At 51.2% G+C, this 24,895-nt stretch overlaps 2 protein-coding genes across 3 annotated transcripts in view; one reads left to right on the plus strand and one right to left on the minus strand.

The window, feature by feature from the left end:
- The window catches only part of EFHC1 (EF-hand domain containing 1), a 67,111-nt gene extending 63,788 nt beyond the window's left edge, over positions 1 to 3,323 (plus strand). The window contains exons 10-11 of the mRNA XM_043591646.1: positions 1,460 to 1,670; positions 3,093 to 3,323. Coding sequence (XP_043447581.1) covers positions 1,460 to 1,670; positions 3,093 to 3,173 — 292 coding nt within the window. The 3' untranslated portion in view covers positions 3,174 to 3,323. The remainder of the gene's footprint in view (positions 1 to 1,459; positions 1,671 to 3,092) is intronic.
- A 3,829-nt stretch (positions 3,324 to 7,152) lies between these two features.
- Positions 7,153 to 24,895, minus strand: part of TRAM2 (translocation associated membrane protein 2) — an 84,627-nt gene continuing 66,884 nt past the window's right edge. The window contains exons 5-11 of one of the 2 annotated variants that reach the window (XM_043591647.1): positions 20,008 to 20,066; positions 18,754 to 18,838; positions 18,113 to 18,183; positions 15,050 to 15,154; positions 14,643 to 14,786; positions 13,636 to 13,799; positions 7,153 to 12,407 (exon numbers count right to left, since the gene is read on the minus strand). In XM_043591647.1, the coding sequence (XP_043447582.1) occupies positions 12,334 to 12,407; positions 13,636 to 13,799; positions 14,643 to 14,786; positions 15,050 to 15,154; positions 18,113 to 18,183; positions 18,754 to 18,838; positions 20,008 to 20,066 (702 nt within the window). In that variant the 3' untranslated portion in view covers positions 7,153 to 12,333. The remainder of the gene's footprint in view (positions 12,408 to 13,635; positions 13,800 to 14,642; positions 14,787 to 15,049; positions 15,155 to 18,112; positions 18,184 to 18,753; positions 18,839 to 20,007; positions 20,067 to 24,895) is intronic. The other variant, XM_043591648.1, reaches the window with a different exon arrangement.

The raw sequence follows: 24,895 nt of genomic DNA on the forward strand, positions 1-24,895 counted from the left end.
GTTATATGTTATAATATATATATTTGAAGGACAAATGAAAAGTTTTATTCCTGCCCCATCTTCCATCCACCTGCTTGTTACCCTCCATTCTCCATAGCTAACTACCTACTTCATTGGTTTTAAAATCTCTTCCCAGAGTTTCTTTGCACAATGCAAGTGGATTTAATTGCATGTTCTTATTCCCCTCACAACTTTGATGCAAAATGTAGCCTTCTGTATACACTTTTACACATTGATTTTCTCACCCATCTGTCTATTCTTTCTGCAACATTGTCCATGCCACATGATTTTTATATTGCCTGATTGGGGGATATTGTTTAACCAAATTCTGATTTTTGGACAATCTTTTTAGACATTTAGGCTGTCTCAAAACTGCTTTATTAGATGTATCCTTGTATACAACTCATGATTATTTCCTTAGGATAAATTATTTGAAATTCTTTGCTGGGCTTTTGCTTCATGTTTTCTAAATTGTCCCTGAAAGGCTGTAGCACTTTATGCCTTCCCCAGCAAGGGTCGCCAGTGGTTCAAAAGGGAATGAAGTTAAAAGAGGCCATTTGGAACAGTAAACCTTTTGACTATCCTATGCAGAAGGAAATAGGAACAGGAAAGCCATGGTAGACTGGTGCTGTGATGGTGTGGAGGGGGAGGGTAGGTGAGAGGTGGTGGGCATCCTTGAAAGAACATGTCAGAACCCGAGTGAGATGTCTGTTCTGGTTCTGCCTCTGACGTGACATCTGGGTCTTCAAGTCTGTTTTTTCATCATTGAGAAAGGGTTTCTGAGTTTATTGCGGTCTCATTTTATCCCAAAATGCCTTTATAAAGATGAAATGTCTTTTCCAGCTCTAAAAGTCTTTATTTGTGTAATGGTACCTTTGTGTTCAAAGGAAATGAATTGGGCTTCTGCTTATCCTGGTTGTGGTTTGAAAGGATAGACCGCCTTCTTTCTAATGCTCTGTGTTACTCATCTCTCATTTCAGTAAATGCTAAGCCTAAACTTCTCAATCCACTGTCACAAAATTCAGAATGAACTGGAGAGGGAATGTTAAAAGTACAACAGATTGCTGACTGTAATTTTTTTTAAACTCCCTTAGTTTTAGATGAGATAACAGACCATGTAGACCTGCATCAGCATTAAGCAGCAGCAGATGATTCGCACAAACACCGAACTTGGGGAGGCTGCCACAGTGGGAGATTTGGCTCTTTGTGGTGCAGTGATTTAACAGGTGGCAGCCAGGGAGGCTGGGCTTCAGTTCAGAAACCCCCTAATCAGGCCTTCCTGTGGGGGTCAGTCATCAGCCAGCCCCTGCAGCCAAGCATTCCGTTATTGGCCAGCTCAGTGTCCAAGCCGCTTGCCATTAGAAGCTTCCCCCACTTCACCAAATGAGAACTTTGGTCACTGCGATGAGACTGGTCAAGTATAAATAAGATGCCAGGCATTTTCTTCCTTTGTCTACAGCAAGCAAACTAAAGAGGATCTGGGTGAGCAAGAACTGGAAGCATTAATAGACACAATCCAGAAGCAACTGAAACATCATCCATGCAAAGACAACATTCGTGAAGCATTTCAAATTTATGACAAGGAAGCTTCAGGATATGTGGACAAAGAAATGTTCTTTAAAATCTGTGACTCTCTCCACCTCCCAGTTGATGATTCTTTGATTAAGGAGGTCAGTATGAATTGCTCTTCTGGGTGACTGCAGAGGCCGAACACCGTTTGTTCTCTCCCAAATGCAATTGCATGCATATTTTGTTTTAATGGGAAACTTAAAGGTGTTCAAATCAGATCTCCTATTCAGTTCTGGTTATGGTGTTTCCCCTGGATTTTTGCATTGATGTTCTTTCCTAATGGCTGCAGCAGGGACTCTGTTTAAGTGGATAGGGGCTAGACAGCGCAGGGTGGCTGATGAGTCATTTCTGGGCTGAAGGAGACTCCACAGAGGTGATCCTAGAGAGGCAGCCCCGAGGGGAGACTCAAAAGTAACTGGGTTGAGCAGAATGGTGGGCAGCCTGTGACACCCTTCATGGTGATGCTTACATTAGCCCAGCAGTCTAGCCATCATGGAAGAGGGCATGATCACTGCCAGGGGCAGTGACATCTATTGGTAAGGGGTCACGCATGGCCAGATGCAAATGGAGGAAGGACATGGCCAGTCTCCTTCTAGAATTTTCATAAGTGAGTAAAAGAAGGTGTTTTGTGCCTTTTTTCATTATAAATTCCCAGGAAGCTTGGGTTTCCCTGGAACTCAGAACAAAATTTCTCCCACAATTGCCAAGGACTGTGACTTTTCATGGAGACTTCTCACTGATGAAAAACACTGAAGTGCTGTAGACCTTCTTAAAGATCTTTTAGCAAAGTGATGTTCAGAACTGAAGACTCACTTAGGGAAGGCTGTCTGCATGGTGCTGGAGGGGCTAGATCAGAGATGAGGATTTTTCATAAATCAGGACATTAGCAGGGAGTACAGGAGACAGGAGAGAAGGTGTTCACCTGGGCAAATGCCCCTTTGGCCTCCCAAATCTCAGAGTGATAGTGTGCCCAGCTTTTAAGTCATGTGTGCCATCCTTGATCTAGCGAGAGAGGAACTGCAGTCAGTGGGAAGTGGCGGGGGGCGAGGGGGGGAAGGTGTGGGCGGCATGGGTTTGCACATTTTGTAAAGGTGACCACAGCAAATCTAGAAATCTACCATCACCCACAGCTGCATTTCGGGGGGACCTGGTTTGAGCAGTGACGTAACTGGATTCTTTTGTTAGGCGATGATAATAGCAGCTTGCTATTTTAAGAGTTTTACTCTGTGCAGGCTGGGTGGACAAAGCTCGTATTTGAATATAAAAATAATTAAAAGTGCTTTGGAAATGGCAATGTGCTTACAAATGTTAGTCCTGAAATCCCAGGCAGGCCTTTTATTCCATCTGAGCTTCAATTTCATAAAGTTTAAGATGGGGATAACATCTGAGCTACCTGGCAGGTTCACAGGACCATTTTGGAATCCTCTGATATAAACTCTGACCTGGTTTACAAAGGCTGGGGATTGTTATTAACAAGCGTACCCCGCAGCTCTGCCTCACTTGCTCTCTGCTCTCTCCTGCAGTTGATCAGGGTGTGCTCTCACGGAGAAGACAAGATTAACTACTCTAACTTTGTTCGTGCTTTTTCAAACGGACCTGGCTGATGAGAGAATGCGGTATCGTTTGGAGGTTGGACCTACATTTTGAAACACCTTCTACTTTTCAGAGAGGCATTTACAGAACTCTTAAAGTTATGTTTTTTTGGTTCCTATATTTTAATACTAAAGTCTAAATTAAATTGGATCTTTAAAGAGCTAAGATGGTACCTTATTTAGTGAGGTAGGGGTAGGCATATTGTGATGGTTAATTTTATGTGTCAACTTGTCTGGGCCTTGGGGTCATTTTTCTGGATGTGACTGTTTCTGGATGAGATTAACATTTGGGTTTATAGAATGAGTAAAGCAGATTGCCCTCCCTGGTGTGGGTGGGCCTCACCCACTCCCCTGAAAGCCTGAATAGGCTGTGCTTTCCTGAAGAAAGAAAGAATGCCTCCTGCTTGCCTTTGAACTAGGACAATCTTTTCCTGCCTTTGGACTCAAACTAAAACACTGGCTCATCCTGGGTCTCAAGCCTGCTGGCCTGGCCTTCAGACCAGAACTACACCATCAGCTCTCCTGGGTCTCTAGCCTGCTTGCTGCAAATCTTGGGATTTGCTTGCTGTAATCATGTGAGCCAATTCTTATAATAATCATCTTTCTCTCTATATACATTCCATTGGTTCTGTTTCTCTGGATAATCCTCATACAGGTGTGGAATGATTAAGAGCAGGAGAAAAACTAGATTTTGCCAGGGGAAGCATCACTTGGGGTATAGACAGCACACAGACTGCTGTTGCTGCAAGCTGATGCCCCCCGCCATGTGCCTACTTACCCCGGCATTCCAGGGAAATAGACATTGGCAAACTGTGGCTATAGGCCCATTAGACCTGCATTTAAACAAAAATGGAATAGAACAGAAAATATGAAAGTGTAATACAAATAGTAGGTGTATACTGTTTCATGAAACTTTTGTTTCAGCTGAGGATGTATTTACTGGGTCATAATAGAAAATGTATTTCTTGATTTGAACTATAGTTAATAATTTTATACACACACACACACACACACACACACACATATCTACACACATGCTGCTTTTAGAGAATATATATAAAATCCCTGCTTTTAGAGAACCTGGCCTTGAGACGGGAGGAAAAACAGTTACTGGTTATCTGTGAGCTCTGACTCAGTTTTTAGAACCATGGCTGCTCCAGAGTTGAGGTCAGCCACCAGCTCCGGCTCCTCCCTGCTGCCCAGCCAGTGGTGTGAATGAGTGGGAGTTGTCGATACAAGATCCGGGATACCTGGCCTCGGAAGTGCTGGGTAACTTCCCACAGTTCTTCCTCTGTTGCTGAACCAAGCCACCTCGAACTAGCTTGCTAAAAGTTCTGTAAGATACTACATGTTGAGTTTTTCTGCTCCAGGTCAAGATTTCAAGAACCACCCAATTTAAAATTTTTTACCCCCAGTCACTCATTACTATTGAAAGTATTATTTTCAAGTGTTCAGAAGTCCATTTCAGTCTAAAGTGAAAATACTAAGCTCTATCCTGCATGCCCAGATCAGGCCTGGTCAAGCTTAGATACACATAGTCTAGTGTGTGTGTGTGTGTGTGTGTGTGTGTGTGTGTGTGTGTGTGAGAGAGAGAGAGAGAGAGAGGAAAGAGGGAGGAAGGATGGGTAGGTGCTGGGGCAGCTATGGTAGGTTTCTCCTTCCTTCCTTTCTGCTCCTTCCCCTTCCCACCTGCCATACCACTGTTTCTGGCCTTTGTAATGTCTGGGAAGGGTTAGGGAATAGACACCAGAGGAAAGGGGCAAAGTCTTATTTCTGTGGCCAGTAAAGTCCTAACTGGACCAGGACCTTCTGTGTGTCATGTGCCGAAAAGCTGGCTCTTTCTCTCTCCCAAGGCAGCTTTTGTGAGTTCTCAGGACACTTTCCCCCAGAAAACCTCCCAGAGTGCCATTCTCGGATACAGATGGCCCAGTCTCCAACGTGCCCGGTTCCAGTAAGTAGTACATTCCCTCCAGGCTCCCTCTTATCCTCTCAGGAGGCCCTACACGTGGGGCCTCCTCGGGCTAACCCTTCCAGATCCACTCTTTCCCTCTGTATCCATTTAGATTGCTCTCAGGGCTCCGCAGTTAAGCAGCTCAGACAGTCCCTCTCCTGCAGACTCACTTTAGGGGAGAAGCAGACACCCTAAACCTCACGCTCTCTAAACTCCAGGGGATACGTGTCAAGCCCTGAGTCTGTTAAAGCACCTCCGTCACGGAGCTTGTGGACCTACAGCACTGATGGCCCCTCTCAAGAAATCCACACTCCATCAATTTCTCTCCCACCCCCGCAGGCGGGAGGTTCACCAGACTCTGGGCCTGCTTCAAGTCTCTGGTGGCTCTGCACCAGCTGCAGGAGAGATCCTTGCCGACTTCTGTCTTTGGCTTAAATGGAGACATTAGGAAAAAATCCTCTTACCCACCCTTTGAGATCCAAGTGCTCATAGCCCTTCTGTCCGATCTGACATTTCTTCTTCTTGGACTCCTGGCACCCTCCCCACTGTCATGGGGAGCAGGATGAAAACGTTAGCCCGCTGCAGCCGTCAGAAGTGCCTCACAGCCATGCTGAGCACAGTAGGCAGCATTCACATGTATGACTTGGGCTCACGATCCACTCACCACTCACTTTCCAAGTCTCCCCAAGATGGGAAGGTGCGATCTGCCAGCACCATCACCAGGTGCAGATGACCAGAGCTAGCAGGTCACTTCTGTCATCCACACACAGCAGGGCTGTGCTCAGCCCTGCTAGTTTAAATGAGATGGCCAAGTACAGGCGCCATGCAAGTCCGAGCAAATCGCTTTTCCTACTGAAATCCTGAATGGCGGTGCGGCCATTTGAGATCACTTACACTGTGGTCACACCCGACACGCATCTGGCGTCCTGGCCTAGATGATGGAAGAGTTGAGCGTTAGCCTGCAGCAAGCAGTACTATAGGGAGAAACGACCTCCTTTGTCCCCTCCCTGGTGGCCAGCTAAAAGAAGCCACTACCCAGGCTCTGGGCCTGGACTCTGTCTGCACTACTAGGGGGCCTTGAAAATACCATCGAATTAACGTGTATCAAGCCCATATCTATAGGCACTGAGGGTATTTGGGACCACCAGGTGGAGAAGCCCTCTCGAAACAGTTTCCAGAGAATCAAGGGTCACTTGGATGAGGGACTCCTTAATGTCCTGCTGGCACAGAAGTGTGCCTCTTAAAAAAAAAAAAAAAATTGAGTGCTTTACTTGTAGCATGAACAGCACTCACTATCCCTAAATCTTGCCAGCACTGCTGCCTGCAAAAACAAGCAACAAGCACACAAACCCCACATGTAAGCAAATGGGCTCAGAAAGGTTAACCGCCTGGGGCCACCTAGCTGCTTCTGGCAGAGCCAGACTGAAACCCAAGTCTGAGCCAAAGCCTGACCTCTGTGAGTGCCACTCACCTTGACCTCAGGTGAACGCTTCCTGGGTAATCCTCACACCCTGTGGTGTCCATGGCTGACTGCCAGCTGTAACCACTCCTCTCCTGAGCTCTCAGAAGATGGTTCTGGAAAACACAGACCACTGCAGCCAAGAGCAGGCCTTAGAACTGGCACCGGCAGCCCCCACTGCCCTCCATTGTCACCACTACTGCTCAGCACCGGCACCAAGATTCCACACACACCTTCTTCCGTCTTCTCCGAGCCAGTGACCTCACACCGTAGTAGGCATCAAGTCCACGGCACTTCCTTGTGAGAGCTACAAACTCAAGGTCAAGAAAACTCCTTTCCGTTTTTATAGTCTGATACAGACTCAAAAATGCTCGTTACTATGCACAGTGCATGTAACTTTCTCCATCCTTACAGTTCCCTCATTCACATGACCAAGATGAACACAGTTCAAAAAGATATATGAGAAAGAACTCATACAGTGAAAAATATGAGGCTAAAATTGACACGAAATTATTTTCCAAGTGAAAGCAAATGTAAGCATCCAGATTAAAAAGGAATAGAAGTAATTATCCCAGAGACAATTAGACTGATAATTCTATGCCTTTTATTCAGTTATTTCAAAAATATTTGATTTGTTTCGAAATGTACATTAAAAAAAAATCCATACAAAACTGCAATTTGTTTTAAAACCAGACAGAAACGGTGGAAAAGGATTTTGAAAAAAGTTCACTGAAAATAAAAAGACCCCCCCCCCAAAAAAAAAAAAAAAACCCTTTTACATGAAAGCATAAATACGGCAGGTACAAATTTTCCTTGAGTTCCTTGTTGAAATTTGGTCCATAACGTGAACAGGCTAAAGTAGAAAACAAAAAGACACTTTGTCCATATTTGCATTAGGAGTTGCTCAGGCGGCACCAGCGGCCTCAGCTTGTCCTTCAGCTGTTTGTTAAACCAGAGGGACAGACACGTGAGGTGTATGGTCTCATCACAGAAACACGGGAATCCGCCCCCAAGGCAACAGTGGCACTTACGATGCCAGCCCGCTCCTACCGGGTGAGCAGGGCTGTCCCCGCATGGCCGCATCTCCGCACAAGCTGCTTCCTCTCCACGCAAACAAGAAACTCTAGAACGCCTTTAGACAGAGTGATGGTGACATCTCAGGGGTCACAGCAGATCTACTTCCCAGACATGGACTTATTTAATGCCCCATCATGAGGATGGTTTTTTTTTTTTCCTTTTCAACAGATTAAAAAAAAAAAAATACACGAACTTCTAAGGTGATGCTACGATGCTCTATTCGAGTGCCACAGAAACCCACCCAGGGTGAAGACAAGGGCAGCAACACGGGAAGTGGCGCACATTTCTTCTGTAAGGGATGTCGACCGCCCTCCCACGGGTCCCTTCCCTTCCCAACTGCAGGGTGTTTAGGGACAGCAAGGCCTGTGGAAAGACCACCGGCTGGGAGAGTTATTGCACAGCCCGGAAGAGCAAGGGGACGGCAGGCAGCCGCTGTGAACATAGGTAACACTGAGTTTGGAGCACAAGGAGACTGCAACAGCCACACTAGACCCACTGTCAAATGGGCGTCTGCGGGCTGACACTTGTGACTAACACCTTTACCATACAAACTGTGGGTTGAATGGGAGACAAAACAGAGTGGAAGAGGTTACAGCCAGGGCCCCTTTCTTTTTAAACTAGGGGTGGGCGGTGCTGGCAGAGCAGGGTTCACAGGGCACTCAGTGTCCCTGGAGGCTACCAGGCTTCCTTCCATGGGTAGGAGGCACAGGTGACTGCAGCCACCCCTGTGGGCCAGAAAACCGACACAAAGGAGAAACCAGAAACAACCTAGAACTGACCACATACCCCAACACGATGGGGGGAGGGGACTGAGACGAGTGAGGCCAAACTGTCACAATCCATGTCCCTTTTACACGTGATATCCCAGGGTCTGGTGTCCTTGGCTGCACAGGACAGACCACCCTAGAGGCCTGGCAGCTGGCAGTACAAGCCAAGGCCAGAAGACCACGTGGCAAGTAAGGCACTTCTACAGCAAGGAGGAGGGTCTGCTCAGGACAAACTCTCGGGGGTTGCTGAACACAGAGAACGGAACATGGAAGTCTCAATGCTGTTGAGACATCTATAAAAACGAGTAGGGGGGGAGGCAGGAGAGGAGAGACCCGGGGTAAAGACAGTGAAGCCGATGAAGGCTTGCTCATTGGGCCAGCCTCCGGCTGAAGAGGGATTCTATTTAAGTGTCTCACCATCTGACAATGACCCTGCGCCCTTCTGAGGAGCAGGGTTGTGGGCTGGGAGGCAGTGGGAGGGAAGGAAGACCACTCTATCTTCCCACCTCCCAAGACCACAGCACACCTTCCATTATGGAACAACTCTGCTCACTTGGGTCTCCCAGGCACTCAGCAAGGGGAGTGAGTGCTGTCCAGGCCCAGGGAAAATGGACAGGGAAGGCTGAAACCTGTGATGTAAATCCAAAAGCTGAGCCTTCCCTAGCCACATGTGGCCTGGCAAGCCACTTCAAATTTAAAGAGGCATCCAGGGAGTAGAATTTTCTATTGTGGAATCTTGGGAGGGTGTACTCTCTGCCCCTACCTCTTATTCACCACTTAGGAAAAAAAAAAAAAAAAAAAAAATCAAAGGCCGCTAAGAAAGAAGATTCCTAAAGAAAACCGAGATGCACACCCCCTGGGAGAATCCCCCACCCAAGCTTTAGGGGTTTCTAGGGTCCCAGGGATTCTAGTCAAGAGAAGCATCTGCAAAGGTGGCCAGAGTACAGATGTCAATTTTGGTTTCTGAAATGTAAGTTCTGCCTGGGGACAGAAACAGAAACGGTTCTCGGCAACCATTTATATCTGTTGGCCCAGACACACGCGCGGTTAGAATGGACTAGAATGGGGGAGAAGCAGCTCCCCTCCTGGCTCAGCCTGCTTCCCTTTCCTCTAGAACCTTCCCCTACCTTCAAAAGGAACACATGTCACTTAATAGTGCAGCTATCAGAGCCTAGATGGTAAAAATAACTTTCCCACCACTGAACCCGAGGAGCACAGGGCCCTCCTGTCCACCACACAGCCTGCCTCTCTTGCCCACTGCCACCTGCCACACCTGTGCTGGCCAGGGATGTTTAGAGAGAGAGGCGGCTTTGGCTGAGGTAGATGAGCATCTGTTCTCCTGCTCTTGCTGAGCCAGCCTCTCAAACTCAGAGCTGTCTGGCAGGGCCTTCCCAGATGGCTTGGCACTTTGGGAACAGGAGAGCGTGTAGAAGACGGAAGACGACAGCCAAAGTGGCCAAATCAGGACAAGCCAGCACAACAAGCTCACAGGATGGAGTTATTTCGGCAACATGCTTTGAGCCAGCCTGCCAAAGCCCTGGCTCTGCTCTGAAATACATGTGGCGGGGATGCCAGTGGGGTGACAAAGCACCCTACATTTACTCTCATCCCATCTCCTCTCAAATCATCCCAGAGGCCCTGCTAGCGACATGCTAGCCTCAGTCATGGTCTCAGGGAGCCTAGGTTGACCTAGACCCCTGAAGTGGTGGTACCAGCTGTGAATCATACCTACCACAGAGCCAGAAGTTTGCAGGAGGCTGAGTGAGCACGAAGCCACGTAGTCTCTGACCACAAACACCTAGCACACCTACATGAGAAGGGGGCTGCCTGATGGCATGCCTGGGACCGCTCTCCCCACCTCCCAGGCCTGCAGCCTACTGCATACCCACCGAAAATTAACTGGGGCTCACCTGAGGGAGTGGCCCCTCACAGGAGGCAGGTTGCTGCCCGAGACACAGCCAGGAGAGGACCAGGAAGGGCTGTGAGGCTGATGGGCAGGTTGGAGGCTGCTGGCTGAATGCCCCTCCATCTCCAGGCAAGGTAAGGAGCCCGAACGCAGCCTCAGCAGGGTATTTGGCCGAATGGCTAAAGGGTCCTGGCTCGGGTCTGCAGGGTTGATTCCAAGTACCCTTTTAGCAACATTCTGCTCTGCAGCCCAGGAAGTGTCAGACGAGGATGGGAGAGATGCAGATCTCCAAAAGCGCCGTCCCACTTCCTAAGGGTAATCAGAAGCCAAGGGTAGCTTTTCCCATTTCTACCTTATCCTGGACAGAGGAGGGTACAACTCCCTCAGTCACTGGAAAATCCAATCTGTTGCTGATAAAAGGGACATGGAGGAAGAATTGCCCTGATGAAAAAACCCATCTCCCCCCTTTTAGGATAATAACCCAAGGTTTGGCTTCTACTGTGGCATCAGAAAGAGGACCAGCACATCAAAGGATACTAACATTTCTATGCCCCCCAAGAATCACTCCCCAGCACCTTAATGCAGAATTCAAGAGTTCTTAATTAGGACCTCTGAAAGCCTAACCCGTTCCCGAAGTCCAAACCAGGCCCCACATGGGCTTGGAGGCCTTGTCTTTGGGTGGAGCACAGGGAAAGGATCTGTGAGGGACAGGGCAGAGGCCCCCCAGTGGCACAGTGGTAGAGTGGCATTTGCTCATCTACCCTGCAGACCGATTCCAAATCGGTCCTGCTCTCAGTCTCAAATGCTGGAGGTGCGCTGGACAGACATCGGAGGATGACAACGACCTTGCCGAAGAACACACGACAGACGGGGCCAGAGGGGATATGGACCAGTGACCCTCTCTGGGGCACCAGGGGACGAGTGGGGGACTCGGATGTTCCTGCAGCAAGAGAGATGAAGTCAGGTAGCGAGGCCAGCCCTGACAGGGCTGCCTGGGTCTGGGGTTGAGGACCAGCGTCGGTCAGACTGGTCTGTTCACTGTGGTTTGGATTTGGTTTTGGATGCTGGTGAACGGTTGAAAAAGCAGCTGTAGCTGGGGCTGAAGAAAGGCTGAGGACAACAGCTCCATCGCCTCTGCCACCGTTACCTTTCCAGAGGAGCCTGCTGCTCAGTACGCTTTGTTCTTGCTTTAGAGGGTGGGGAGACTTGTCCTCCTTCAGCACCTCCCCGGCAGAGCGAGGGCAGGCCGGCCCCCGTCCAGGACCAGCCACCGGTAAGCCGTCTCAAGTCATGGGACCCAACACGGTTAACACCATCTTTCTGGACCAGGTCTCCATGCCCCACAGCCAAATGCCTTGGCAATTCCAAGGAGCAGTGGCTATGCCGGGCCTCCAGCTGGTGCGTGTGGAACTGGAATCATACATCTCAGTTAATCAGCACCTAGGAGATTATGATCCAAGAGGGCTGGTCTCTCCTCTCCTCGCGCGAACATGGGGCCCGCGGGTGGGCCTGCTAGTGGCCCCAGGCAGAGGCTCCTTGGCATGAGGCTTCTGGCTTTGACAAGTCCTGGGGACTGAAGCTGGGTGGTGGATGGCCAGGACTCACTGCAACTTGAGCTCCCTCTCATTGTAAAAATCAGACACGGAAAAATTGCACAATACGGTGAGAGAAGTAAAAAGCAGCAGCCGTGAAGGAAGAGAAAGAGGAGGCAAGCAAAAAGATAACCATGAGGGCCTGGGCTTCTAGAAAACCCAACACAGGACAGAGGCAAGGACGTGAGGTGGCTTAAGGGAGAGAAAGAAGGAAGAGTTTTGGTTTTATTGAGAATGGTTTATGGAGGAGTAAGAAAAGAAAGCCAAGAAGTAAGAAAGGAAAAGCCCCATTTGAAGACAGGTTCCTGCTGCTTGAGATGGAGCATCAGGAGCAGGAGGGGGAAGGCAGTGGCGGGGGCCGGGCTCCCCAACCTCCCTGCCGTGCCCCCATGAGAGGATCCCTGTTCCAGCACTTTGGCCTCAAGGAGACTTGAGTTTCTTAGTCCGTGGGGAGGTCCCATTCTCCGCTTTCACTACTCCGTTTTCATGGTAACCTAGGAAGTGAAGGGAGACAGACACACATGGTGTTCCTGCCTGGACTGGAACAGGAGAGGGGCCCGTGAGGGCCGAGCTTGCACATGGGGACCAGCCAAGGGGATGCCTGGCTGCAGCTTCCTGCCAAGACGGGAAACCAGTAGACGCTCCCAGGAGGCCCTTGCTCCCCTCAATGTGACTCTGCTGAAGGTGGTTGGTCTCTGACTGTCCTTTAGCAGGAGGCGGCTGGGATGACATATAGTAACCCAGGAACAGGCCAGGGCCCGCCCGCCTGCTCGCCCAGGCCTCAGGCTGGAACCAGATCCTAGGTGGAATCGCACAGACGCTGCCAGGGGCCTCAGTTTCTCTCCCCCACAGGGCACCAGCCCACTTCCGCGACCACTCCCTGGGAAGGGAGAGTGGAGAGGAGGTAGAGAGGCTATAGGGACAGGCATTACTCAGAGGCCTGATACTCCTCTGGCAGAAAAAAACTGTGCTTTTTACTGTTGTGGAAAACACCTCCATGTGCTTGCTCAAAGTCAATCTGGCTGCAGCCTCACGCCCCACATCCCCTCCCAGCCAGGCCTGACTCGTCACACCCAGCCCCGCACGTGTCTGGTTCAAACACACGGGAGCCCTTGCCAAGCAGGCCACACCTGGAGCAAGGCAGGTGAGTCAGGGAACAGAGCCCGGTGCAGACAGGCCCCCGGGCTGCACAGAACGTGCAGGGCTGCCAGTGGGCCTGGGACCTGGCAGGGGCGGGCAGTTACTGGAGCGTGGCCAGGGCCAGAGGCAAAGCGGGCATCCCACCCTTTCCGCCCACCCAGCACTGTATCGCCCCTAGTCATTCTTGAAGACAGGAGAGGAGCCAGCGGCCTGGGAGGCGGGCGATGCCGAGATGCGGAGCAAGAGGGCAGGTGAGGACAGGGCTGCTGGGCTGCACAGGGAACAGGCGGCAGATCTTGGCTGGGGTTCAGAAGCCACTTCGAGGACATGCTTCCGGCCACAGCTCCCCAGCCAGTTGCTGCCCTGCCCCACCGCGGCCGGCCTCACCCACAAAGTGTCCCTGGCCCACGCCCAGCCACGTGCCAGTTAGGCCCCGGCAGGGGCTGAGGACCCAGGGCCCCAGGGAAGGACAGGGGAGCGGCAGGGCTGGTCTGGGTGGAGGTGGAGGAGCCGAGCCCGGGCCCCTCCCCGCCCATCCCAGACCCACTTCTGTGTCTACCTGCCCACGGGCCCAGCACTCACCAGATTCCCTCTTGACGAGCCTGGCCGGCAGTCTGGGAGCAGCTGGGACTCTCCGCTTGGCACTCTGCTCATTCCAGTATTCCCGCCAGTGTCGCAGCTGGGAGTGGATGAAGCGCCACATGAGCCAGGCCTGGGCAGCGCACACCAGCAGCAGCACACAGAGCCTGCGGAGGGACAGGGTGGTGGGCTCGGGAGTCGCCTCAGGGCAGAGCGGGAGACCAGGGCAGGAACCCCACAGCTCCCCTGGCCATCACCCTGGGCGCCAGCACGCCCCCATCCTGCCACCCGCACGAGGGAGGGCATGTGGTTCGGTGCCGGTCTCCGCTCTAGTGCGCTTCAGGGCTGGTGACAAAGAGATGGGGTCTAGGGACACCAGGGAGGAGGAGGGGACATCTGCATGTCTAGCTCCAGAGTCACTGCCTCCATGGCCTGTCTTTTCTGTACCCACAACAAACAGCATGACTAAGCTCCATGTACATATACTGAAAGAATTCAACTGAATTGAATTACAATACAGCAGAATAATTCTAGAAGAGTAGCTTCTCATTTAGAATGCCACTTAAAAGCTGAGCAACAATGGATCAATCACACACCTTCCCAGGCCCAAGGGTCACATGGGAACACAACAGCTTCCTCCCCACTTTCCCTGCTACTATGGGAGGCCACAGGCCGTGCTACTGAGCACACGTGGCCGTAATGATCAGCTGAGGGGCTAGAGAGGTCACCTATCATGCACTTGAAGCACTGGACAAGGGGGAGGGGATTCCAGCTTGGGGACCTCGACTAGAGTCCCAGCAGGTGGTGGAGATGGTTTTGCTGGAGGCAGAAGGCTGGCACTCCTTCTCCCCTCAGGCCTGATGTCTACAGATCTCCAGCTAAACATCAATGTGCGGGAGACCCCGGGGGTCTATTGCCCCCTGATCTTCTGAAGTTGTGCCAAGTTCAGGAGGCTCCTGGCAGCACTCAGGGAGCCTTGATTTATCTCCGGGGGCTTTTTCCCAACTCACCTGCAGAGTAAGGTGTTGAAGTTTCCTTTCTCAGGATCAAAGGCCTGGTTTTCTATGCGAGCGAGTCCAAAGCCGATGGCCAGCACAGCGAGTGTGAGGATGAAGAGGCGGGTGACCCCAAACACAGCAGCCCAGGCATTAAACCTGCTCGTGGAGGTGGCAAAGGGACGTCAGCCTTTAGGGCCGGTGAGGGAGCTTTCACCCACTTCTCCAGAAGCAACGCCAAGTGGAAAGAGAGTGTGAAGGTAGCGCATCGGGGTGTTTGAGGGAGGAGATCTCTGGAGTAAGATACTCCAAAAAAAACAACCCTGGGGTTCCATCTGCAGGAAGGGGCACTATCAGCCAGGCCTCATGGGAGGCTCCTGCCCACAGCACTGTGAGCAGGCCAGCCTTCTTACACTACTTACAGCTTCTCGTTGTTCTCATCGGCAAAGTAGAAGAGTCGAGCCATGTGGAAGAGGAACTCAGTTGAGTACTGCAGCAGCAGCAAGATCAGGCCCAGGCGGCTGAGGCTGGGAGAAACGGACAAGCCTCACAGTTCCCCCCTGGGATGCCACAGAGCGTGAGGCACCCCGCACCCTGGGCTCTGCTCTCCTCGCCAGCTTTCCCTGGCTGGCCCTCCTCACCCTACAGGATTCAGTTCTGCCGTCACACCTTTAACATAATACTGAATTCCCCAGGCCTTCACCTGTCCTGTCTGGGCCAGGGGCCCCTCACCGCTCCCACAGTGAACCTAGCTTAGGCTCCACGGCACCAGTCACCATGCATTCTTTACCGGGCCCAGGACCCAGTGCATAAAAGGTGCTCAGAACAAGTGACTGAGCTTTGTACACAGAAATACAAAGGATTCCCGTCTGGTTTTTCATTATCCAAGTCTTCACAGCTAAGAGGTACAAGAAGAAGCAAAACTCAACATAATGCAAAGAGATGTGCTACTGAACCCACCTCTTAAAAAATCTGTGCCCACTCAGACACCCCCTCCCCTCAATTCCAGGTGTGGTGGCGTTACCGGCTTTCTTAGGCGGTTTGCTACAGATGTCAACTGTAGCTCAAATGGAGAAAGACTGCGAAGGGAAACCGCAGACCCTGCTGAACATGCAGGGCTTCAGGCAGTCAATAAGAAAATGTGGGAGCAGCCCCAAGGCTGTGCTAATGAAGGGCCCGGCCAATTCCACCCAACAAAACCAAAGCAGTGCAGAATCCAGTGGGGTGGTCACTGGGTCCTGAGGATGGTCAAGAGAATGATGGGAGCACTATCCAAGGTCTTCACGTGACCTAGAAAGTCCAGTATGACCGTGCCCAGTGACCTCATGTCAAAACTCATTTTCTGGGGCGCCTGGGTGGCGCAGTCGGTTAAGCGTCCGACTTCAGCCAGGTCACGATCTCGCGGTCCGGGAGTTCGAGCCCTGCGTCGGGCTCTGGGCTGATGGCTCAGAGCCTGGAGCCTGTTTCCGATTCTGTGTCTCCCTCTCTCTCTGCCCCTCCCCCGTTCATGCTCTGTCTCTCTCTGTCCCAAAAATAAATAAACGTTGAAAAAAAAAATTAAAAAAAAAACAAAAAAAACAACTCATTTTCTGCATTCCAGCCACGGTGGGCTTTACGAACACCTCAGGGCCTCTGCACCTGCTGTTTCTCTGCCCACACAGCTCTCCCCCCAGATCTTCACATGCCTGACTCTCGTCATACCTGCCTCAACCTGAGTCACCTCCCTCCCCACGACAAAGGTGCCACGTAGACAGGTCACTGTTACATTACCCTACTTTATTGTTTTAGAGAGTGCACTAGTGAGCAGGGGAGAGGAGGAGGGGGGCAGGGAGAGAAAGAGACAAAATGAATGAATGAATGAATATCTCAGGGGAGAGGGAAGGGAGGCAGGGAGAGGGAGAGAGAGAGGGAGAGAGGGAGAGGGGGAGAGGGGGAGAGGGACAGAGGGAGAGAGAGAAAATATCTCAAGCAGGCTCCATACCCAATGAGGAGCCCAATGTAGGGCTTGATCTCATGACCCTGGGACCATGACCTGAACAGAAATCAAGAGTCAGACGTTCAACCAACTAAGCCACCCAGCCGCCCCCAGTATTTTCTTCATCGCATTTACCAACATAGGAAGCTATTTTCTTGTTAATTGTCTGACTCCCTCTAGATTGGACACCCCAAGAGAACAAGGCCTTGGTCTGACTTCACCCAGGGGTAACTTCGGCTCCAAGAGCAGTGCCTGGCCCAGAGGAGGAGCTCAGGTACGTGTCAAGCAAGTGAAGGCCTCTAAAAGTCAAGCTCTTCACCAAAACAAGACTCTGCAATCATTCAGCATTTCAGAGGTCTGCCTCCCTTGGGAAATCCTGTAGTCAGGGGTCTCTCCTGTCCCCACACTCACTTCTGAAAACCACAGCAAGGATGGAAGCAAAGGAAGGCCAGGCCACGGTCCTTACAGGAGCAGAGAGGCGGCTGCACCAGCATCGCTGGAAAGGGAATGGGCCTCGTTTTGGAGGGCCTGCTGCTCCCTGCCCTCTCGCTTCTATCCTCATCCCAAAACAAGAATCACAGGACTCGCCCAAACAGGGTCTGACACCTGCCCTTCTCCTTCCGTGGGACACATCAGCTGTGGGAAAAGCGGATCTTAGAGCATCTCCTTTCTTTGGGAGGAACACTGACGATACAGCAGGGACCCGACAAGTAGCAAGAAGCTCTTTCCACATGGTCCTGCCTGAAGGTTCTCACCCTGGTCCTCGCCACACACTGCTGGGTGCAGCACAAGAGCAAGGCTGGTCCCACCATAGAGGCTTTGGCCTCCAAGGACCCATCCAGGTGTCGATGCTATTTCACGCCTCCAGGGATAAGAGCATATTTGAGAGCTGCCATCCTCCTAATTCCATTACCCCAGGTCAGTCATCCTCACAGGAAGCCTGCTGTGAGGGCCTAGGAGACGACAGGCCCAAGGACCTCCAAGCAGCTTAGCAGAAAGTTATGCATCACAAACCCTTAAAACGTCAGCCCAGAGAAAGTACAGGGTGTTCTCCTATCCTGCTCGGATAAAGCTCAGGAAAATTCCAAATTAGCAACAACATATCTACTCATCAGTAGGATTCTTTTTGTAAAAGACACTCAAGGCCAAACGCCATGGCCATTCCTCCGACTTCAAAGGCACGATTCAAGTGCTAGCATCCCTCGAAGCCTTCCCTGGCTCTGTCTCGGGATGCGTTAGTCCCTCTTCTGGGTTCCCACGGCAGATGACCCATATTGTAGCACAGCCATCATCTCATTAAGCTGTCCTGACCTGTGCCTCTGCTGTCACTCCTACTAGGCTGAGCATGAACCACTAAAGACAAGGGAATCGCCACCTTTGTATCCCCAGGTCTTAGCACGGTGCTTGGCAAACAGAAGGTGCGCAGTAACCGCCTCCTAACTGAATGTGTGGAGAGATGCATGGACATAAAAGGGCACAGAAATGTGACAGGCTCCGGGATCTCACTCACTTTAAGAGGTATGCTCCAGCTATGTGGACCAGGTACAGACAGATGTACTGGAGCTGGCGGGGAATTTCCTCCTGCAAACAAGAGAAGCAGGCAGTAAATGTGCTCATCCCCACCTCCTCTCCGCAGAGGGGAGGTACAGAGGGGCGGCGAGAGGGCAGCAGGCCGGGTTGCTCTGACATAGACAGTCCCAGGTCACACCAGAGGCCCATGCACCAGGCTGCTGGGAAGTCAGAGGACAAGGTGCTGGCTTCAGGTCCATGTGGCAGGGCTGGGTTGAGAAAGAAGAGACAGGGACTGGGGAACAGGGCTTCTGGAAATAATTCAGAGGAAGGTTATTTAAAAAAAAAAAAAAAAAAAGACTGGGAAAGGCAAAAACCTCTGATCCACTACCCGGAAGACAAGAGGTAGGCCTCCCCCAAAGCCACATGTCTAGTGTGGGCGGCAGGAGACCCGCTGGTGGCCTGCTCTCAGGGAGATCTTTGCGGAGACTTCGCTGGCTCAGCATTTTCCTCAACCCGCCAACACGTCCCCCGTCCCCACCCAGCTCTGCGCTTCTGTTGGAAGGCTCAGGGGAAGGAGGCTGGGAAGAGCAGGAGGGGAGTGAAGGGCACGCACCTTCCAAGGGGGAAACGAGTACTCACCTTCCGTACCTTCTGGAAGTACAGCTCAGGCAGTGCATGCAGCCAGTAGGCCAGCTGGCACAGGTAGAAAAACTTCACCTGGAAGCTGGAGACAAGGAAACGAGTCACACGGGAGGGAGAAGACTATCCCTGCAGGTGCTCGCAAAACACAGGACAAAAAGGTGAGGCCCAGGACCGTGGGACGAGCTGGGCCAGGACTGCGGGAGGGAGGCCCCACACCCGGGGACCCTGCTCCACAGACGGGACCACTTAATGGGACACGGAGTCCACAGAAAGAAACAAAAATGGTGAAAAGAGTACAGAGGAGGAAGGTTCTTCAGCTTGGAGAAGGGAAGGCTGAGCAAGGACAAGGAAGACAGGGCACCAATATACTGAAGAGTGAACAGATTTAAGCAAAGGAGGGTCCTCGTGCAGCTGTTAGCCCTGTGCTGTTGTGGTTCCGAAGGGTGGTCAGGAACGGCAGGGAGGGTGTCCTGTGGGAGGCAGACCTGGTGCTGCCTTTCTGGGGTCTTGGCAGCACAGAGCAGGAGGAGAAGGGGGTGCTGCCTCTGGAGGGGCACCCACCACGCGAGGCTGGGTGGACAGTGTGTGGTGCATGAACGCAGGTCACCAAGGACGTACAAAGCCCAGAGAGCGTTACGGAGATGCTCCGCTTGCGTATCCGTCTTCCGACCGTTTAGGTGCCTGCTGTGGACTAAATGTGTGCGTCCCCTCAAAATTCCTATGTTGGAACCCGAATCCCAATGTGACGGTGCTAGGAGGTGGGGGCCTTTGGGAGGAGATCTAGCAGTGAGGACGGGGACCTCAGTAATGGGATTTGTGCCCTCGTCAAACAGACCCCAGAGGGCTCCTTCTCTGCTCCTCCACATGAGGATACGGCCAGAAGACAGCCATCTATGAACCAGACACCAAAACTGCTGGCGTCCTCATCTTGGGCTTTTTGGCCTCCAGAACTGTGAGAAGTTTCTGTTGTTTATAAGCCATGCAGCCTACGGGGTCCTGGCACAGCAGCCTGAGCTAGGACACCCGCTCCGTGACGGGGGCTACCGCAGAAGACATTTCATTTGGGGGTTGTCCAGTCAAGCGCCCTAGGAGGAAGCAGCTCCCGGATGAGACTGCCATCTACAACACTGGGCCCCCACAGACTTGGGGTGCGACCTGCTCCTCCTGCCAGCTGGCCTGGAGTTCTCTGGGGTGGGGAAGCCAGTGGACCAGCTTGCTCCTCCCTGGAGACCAAGTCATGAGAATACTCACGGGAGGTACACGTGTGGGTAGTCTTCCCAGAGGCTTCTTGGGTTTGTTAAATATCCTTCCTGTAGTGGGCAAGAAGAGGTAGTGTTTAGAGATGTGGATATGAGACCCGCTGGGGCCCTGGGCAGGCCTAGGGGTCAGGGGCACATCCAATCCCCAGCTGCCAGGAAGAGGAAGGTACAGGAAACGTGAAAACGAAGGCCTTCTCTGAATGGGAGCCACCTGGCCCTCAACTGGCTTCTTTATTGTGAAAATGCTCTACTCTGGGGTTTGAAGACCTGTGTCTGGACATGGATCTGGGACTTACTGGCTCTAGCCTCTGAGCAAGCTCGTCTCCCTAAGCTTCAGTTGGGTCATCTTTAAATGAGGACAAAAATACCCTCCCAGAGTTATTGTTAGAAATAAATGTGATAGCTCATGTTTATGTGTCTAGCATGATGCCTGGCATGAACGCACTCAGGAAATGCTTGTAGAATGAGTAAGCACGTGACCTCTAGAATCACCATCCACTGGAAAAATGAAAAGCCTGCTTTGGCTTTTCACAACTCTGGCAGTAAAAAGAATGCAGGACCGCACAGGCCACCCTAGGAGGCCTCACCCCAGAGGCCGTGTAAGTGTGATACATACCACACTGGGTCATCATTGCGAGAGATCTCCATTACTCTGCAAGCTCATGGGTCTCATCATGCCCTTCTTTACACCTCCAGCACCTACCCCAGGGCCTATTACAGAGTGGGCAAGGTAACCTGAAAACCCTCCCATCACAAAACATCTAGAAATGCTGAGTGAAACCTAGCAACTAATTCTTTTGTATTCAAAAAGTTTTTACCAGAAAGGGAAAACCTTTGGAATTCAAAAGGGCTAGAAGGCTAAAAGCCTAAGCAGTAAGGGGAGGCTGAGGCAGCCCACAAGGCCCTAGTCTTGGGCCAGGGTGGTCATGCCCATGTGGGAACAGAAGATGATGCCTCGCGAGTTGGAGCCCAAGACCCTTGTATAAAATCAGGATCCCTGGGGCACCTGGGTGGCTCAGTCAGTTAAGTGTCCAACTTCGGCTCAGGTCACGATCTCACGGTCAGTGAGTTTGAGCCCCGTGTCGGGCTCTGTGCTGACAGCTCAGAGCCTGGAGCCTGCTTCAGATTGTGTGTCTCCCTCTCTCTCTGCCCGTCCCCCGCTCGTTCTCATTCTCTCTCCTTCCCTCTCAAAAATAAACAAACATTGAAAAAGATTTTTAAAAATATCAGGACCCCTCAATGGCTACAAACTTCAAGAGAAGGTTAGACTAGAGTCTGCATTAGTTTGGATTAGACTAGAGAAAGGGTCGACTATAGTCTGGCAACAATAAAAGGAGATAAAGAAGCTGTTTGCTCACCCTGTGCTCAGGATGAAAACTAAAATATATTAGCCCTTGAAAATCTGTAACCTTGGGTTCACTTTCAGATGGGTTTGGAGTTCAAATTTATAACCACTTGTATGGTCCAGGAACCACCAAGCTAAGAAATTAGTGTTAATGCTACTGTGACACCATTGGGACATGCTCTCATCCAAGGATGTACAGGATTCTTATGCATTAAAATCTTGCTAAAGAGGAGATTACAATCCAAAATTACAAAACATAAGAGGAAACAATCCACCATAAGCAAGAGTCAGCTGACGTTACAGGAATCCAATAAAAACTTGTTGGTTGAATGAATGAATCAATGATGAACGCTTTAGGCGATTTCTCCCTTCTGAGGGAAAAAACAAGGCTCTTATTTGTCACTCAGAGATGGTTAGATCAATATGACCCCATTCCACAAACAGGCTAATAAAGGAAAAGACAGGAAGTAGCTCCTGAAATGAGATGGTTTTTCAGCAGCATAGGTGAAATCTGAGCTGGGCCACCAATGTCCTGGCCCAATAACCTCAAGCCCAGTTCCTCAGTAAGTCAGAAAATAAACTGAGCTGGCGGCTTTGATGAGGAGATCGAGACTCAGATGTCACACTGGGACTAAGATCAGGGCGTTAGCAGTGCTCAAAGCCAACGTGGTTCAGGGACAAACACTTGACTTACTGCCTCGTGGATCCACAGCTGTGTTTCCACGTGAGGCCTGACCTACCCACCCTCAAGTCACTACATTACCTTGGACATCTCAGGTATAGTCCCCAGCCCCCAGCCCCCAAGCTGGGGCCCCATTAGCACAGTGACCAAAGTGACAGGTCCAGTCAGGCACATGCACCAGTGTGGTCATGGTAACATTTCTGAAGGAAAAGGTCTCTCCCCAACCCCTCACAGCCTCACTCCCAGTCCTTTCTTCCTACCACTGCCTCCTCCCTCAGTCACACACAGATGGAAAGTTCCGGGACCTCTGGAGGGTGACAGGAGCACTTTGCCACACTGCTGCTATCGGGCTCTGCCTTCCCTCTCTGCTGCTCACGAGGACCCAGGCACACAGCCATATATATGGTCTTCCACTCTCTACCTCAGTCCAGGGAAATCAGAGGTAAGAACGCACCATGATGGAAGAAGCAGCAATGTATTTAAGGAGGAAAATGGTACATCTGGGACTGAGGTGGGAGGAAAACTTCTGCCCAAAAAGAGGCCGCCCAAGAGAAGCAGCATGGAGAAAAACCTAAAAGCCCAGATGATCTTGTGATTTTAAACATGAACCTCCTTGGCCTGGCGCCTTTTCTTAGGAGACAAGGAGGTCAGAACTTTTAGGCCAACAAGCCAAGAAAACTCCCCAGAAAAATGCTGCCTGCTTGTGAATGTCCAGTCCACAGGGAGTTCAGGGAGGGTATGCAGGGGGGAGGGTGGGGGAGTCGGAGGAAAATGACTCACCGCTCTGAGAACAGCCTTTTCCAGACCTCGGGCCAGGCAGCTGCCTGAGGGCGGCCTGGGGCCGGGGTGCCCTCAGAGGTCTGGCAGGCCATGTACCTGAGATCATGGGGGGCCAAGAGGGCTAGAGCCAGCACCTGCACCCCACCCCCCTCTGAATCCCAGGCCCCATCAGGCACTGGGAGAGGGGCCTGGGTACTTTTGAAATCCTTTGTTATCTCCTTAACCTACGAGCTAAGTGAGGCCTGAGCAAACTGGAGCAATCTCTTCCTCCCCCACCCCTGCCCTGCAGCCTTCCTTTTTGGTGAATGGACAAACAGAACCACAGAAACAGCAGAATCCAGTCATAACACAGCCACAGTTGCTACCTAGATTCAGACATACCAATAGCGTTTGTCCTTCAGAAACAATCATGTACTAAAGTTCTGCTCTGAGTAGCCAGTCTGTTAACAGGAAATCAGTCCAGGGTGAAGAGCATTCCCCATACCAGGCTCTCAAGGAGCACCAGACTTCAGGATTTAAAACATGAAGGGAAACATCCCCAGGAAGCCGGCACGGAGACCAAACATGGCCCGCCCTGCTTTCCCCTATAGAGTGCTCGTGTTTTGTTGTGTTTTCGAAACAGTCAATAGGAAGTAGTCCATAGTAGGTTAACAGTAGGAGGTTGATCTTTTCATAAATTATTGGTCGGTCCAGTCACACTCTCATCACTCTGCTTGTATAAATGCAGAGAGAAATGTCCGAACCCCACCACCCAAAACCAGTTACTTCTAGGGGGAGGGATCTGGGGCAAATTTTTTTACTTAAACAAAAAAAACCTTTTATGTATTTCTTATGTAATAGACGGTCATCTAGAAGTTTACAAAAACAATTGACTTGTTATTTTAAAAGCAGTCAAGGGCCAGAGCAAGAAGACGTAACTGCTGCTTACCCCCTCAGTCTCACAACCACTGTTTAGTGAGCACTTAGTACCTGCCGGGCTCTGCACTAGAGACGCTGTGAGCATGCAGGCTGTTCACAAGCAGCTCGAGGTCTAGTGGGACAGACAGACAGCACAGAATATATGCATGAATGAGAAAAATGCCACAGCAATGGGTGTAGTGCATGCAGTACAAACTGGGGGAGGGGGTTCTCTGAGGAGATGGCATTTATGTGGAGACTCAGATGGGAAGGAGTCGGCCATGGGATTCAGGGGGTGGAGCATGTGAGGAGAGGAACCGCCCCCGCAAAGCGCAAGAATCAGGAACAGCCAGGAGAGGTAGAGGAGCAGGGGTAATAGTGGGACCCAGATCACAGAAGCGAGGAAGATAATGGCTTAACTGGCTGCAAGAGGGACAAGGGGCTTTTACACAAGGGTGCAGGACTTCATTTATGTTCTAAAAAGACCTGTCTGGCTAAGCAGAAGAAAACGGATTGTGGAGGGAGGCTACGAGAGAGGAAACGTCTCCATCTAGAAGGACAATGGTCAGTGGTCCAGGCAAGAGATAATGGTGGTTTGGACTGTGGAGTAGGACTTCCCAACCTTGGCACTACCAACATCTGGGGCTGGGTAATTCTCGGTGGTGGGGGCTGTCCCGTGCGGTGCAGGACATTCAGCAGCGCTCCTGGGCTCCACCCTCCAGCCCCATGTCCCCAGGGGCCAAAATCTCCCCTGTGGAAACTGGTGGGCCAGGCTACAGCATGGATAGAACCTCAATGAGCTCTGCAGGTGGGGTTCGCAGGACCTGCTGATGAACTGACTGCAGACGGTGGAAGACAAGAATCAAGGAAGATTTCATCCTAACAGAAAAATAGGATTTAAGAAACACTTAGCTATTTCTCACTCCTTTTACAAAACTACCCTCCCTTCTTCTTCAATCATCTTTATTCCCTGCAGGATGGTGCAGTGGGAGTAGAGGAGGGCCAGGAGCTGCATGGTGCTCTTAGGAGTTGGGGGTCACTGGAGCTTTCCAGGGTCCCCATGGCCCCCACTTTCTACTGAAGATGTTGAGTGGGGAACTGGCTGTCACCATAATAAAGGCCTGTCATGAGCTTCCCCAAGTAAAGTGCTACATGCTGTCAGACTAATGAGCATCA

The sequence above is a fragment of the Prionailurus bengalensis genome, chromosome B2 (genome assembly GCF_016509475.1).
Source record: "Prionailurus bengalensis isolate Pbe53 chromosome B2, Fcat_Pben_1.1_paternal_pri, whole genome shotgun sequence".
Lineage (NCBI taxonomy): Eukaryota > Metazoa > Chordata > Mammalia > Carnivora > Felidae > Prionailurus > Prionailurus bengalensis.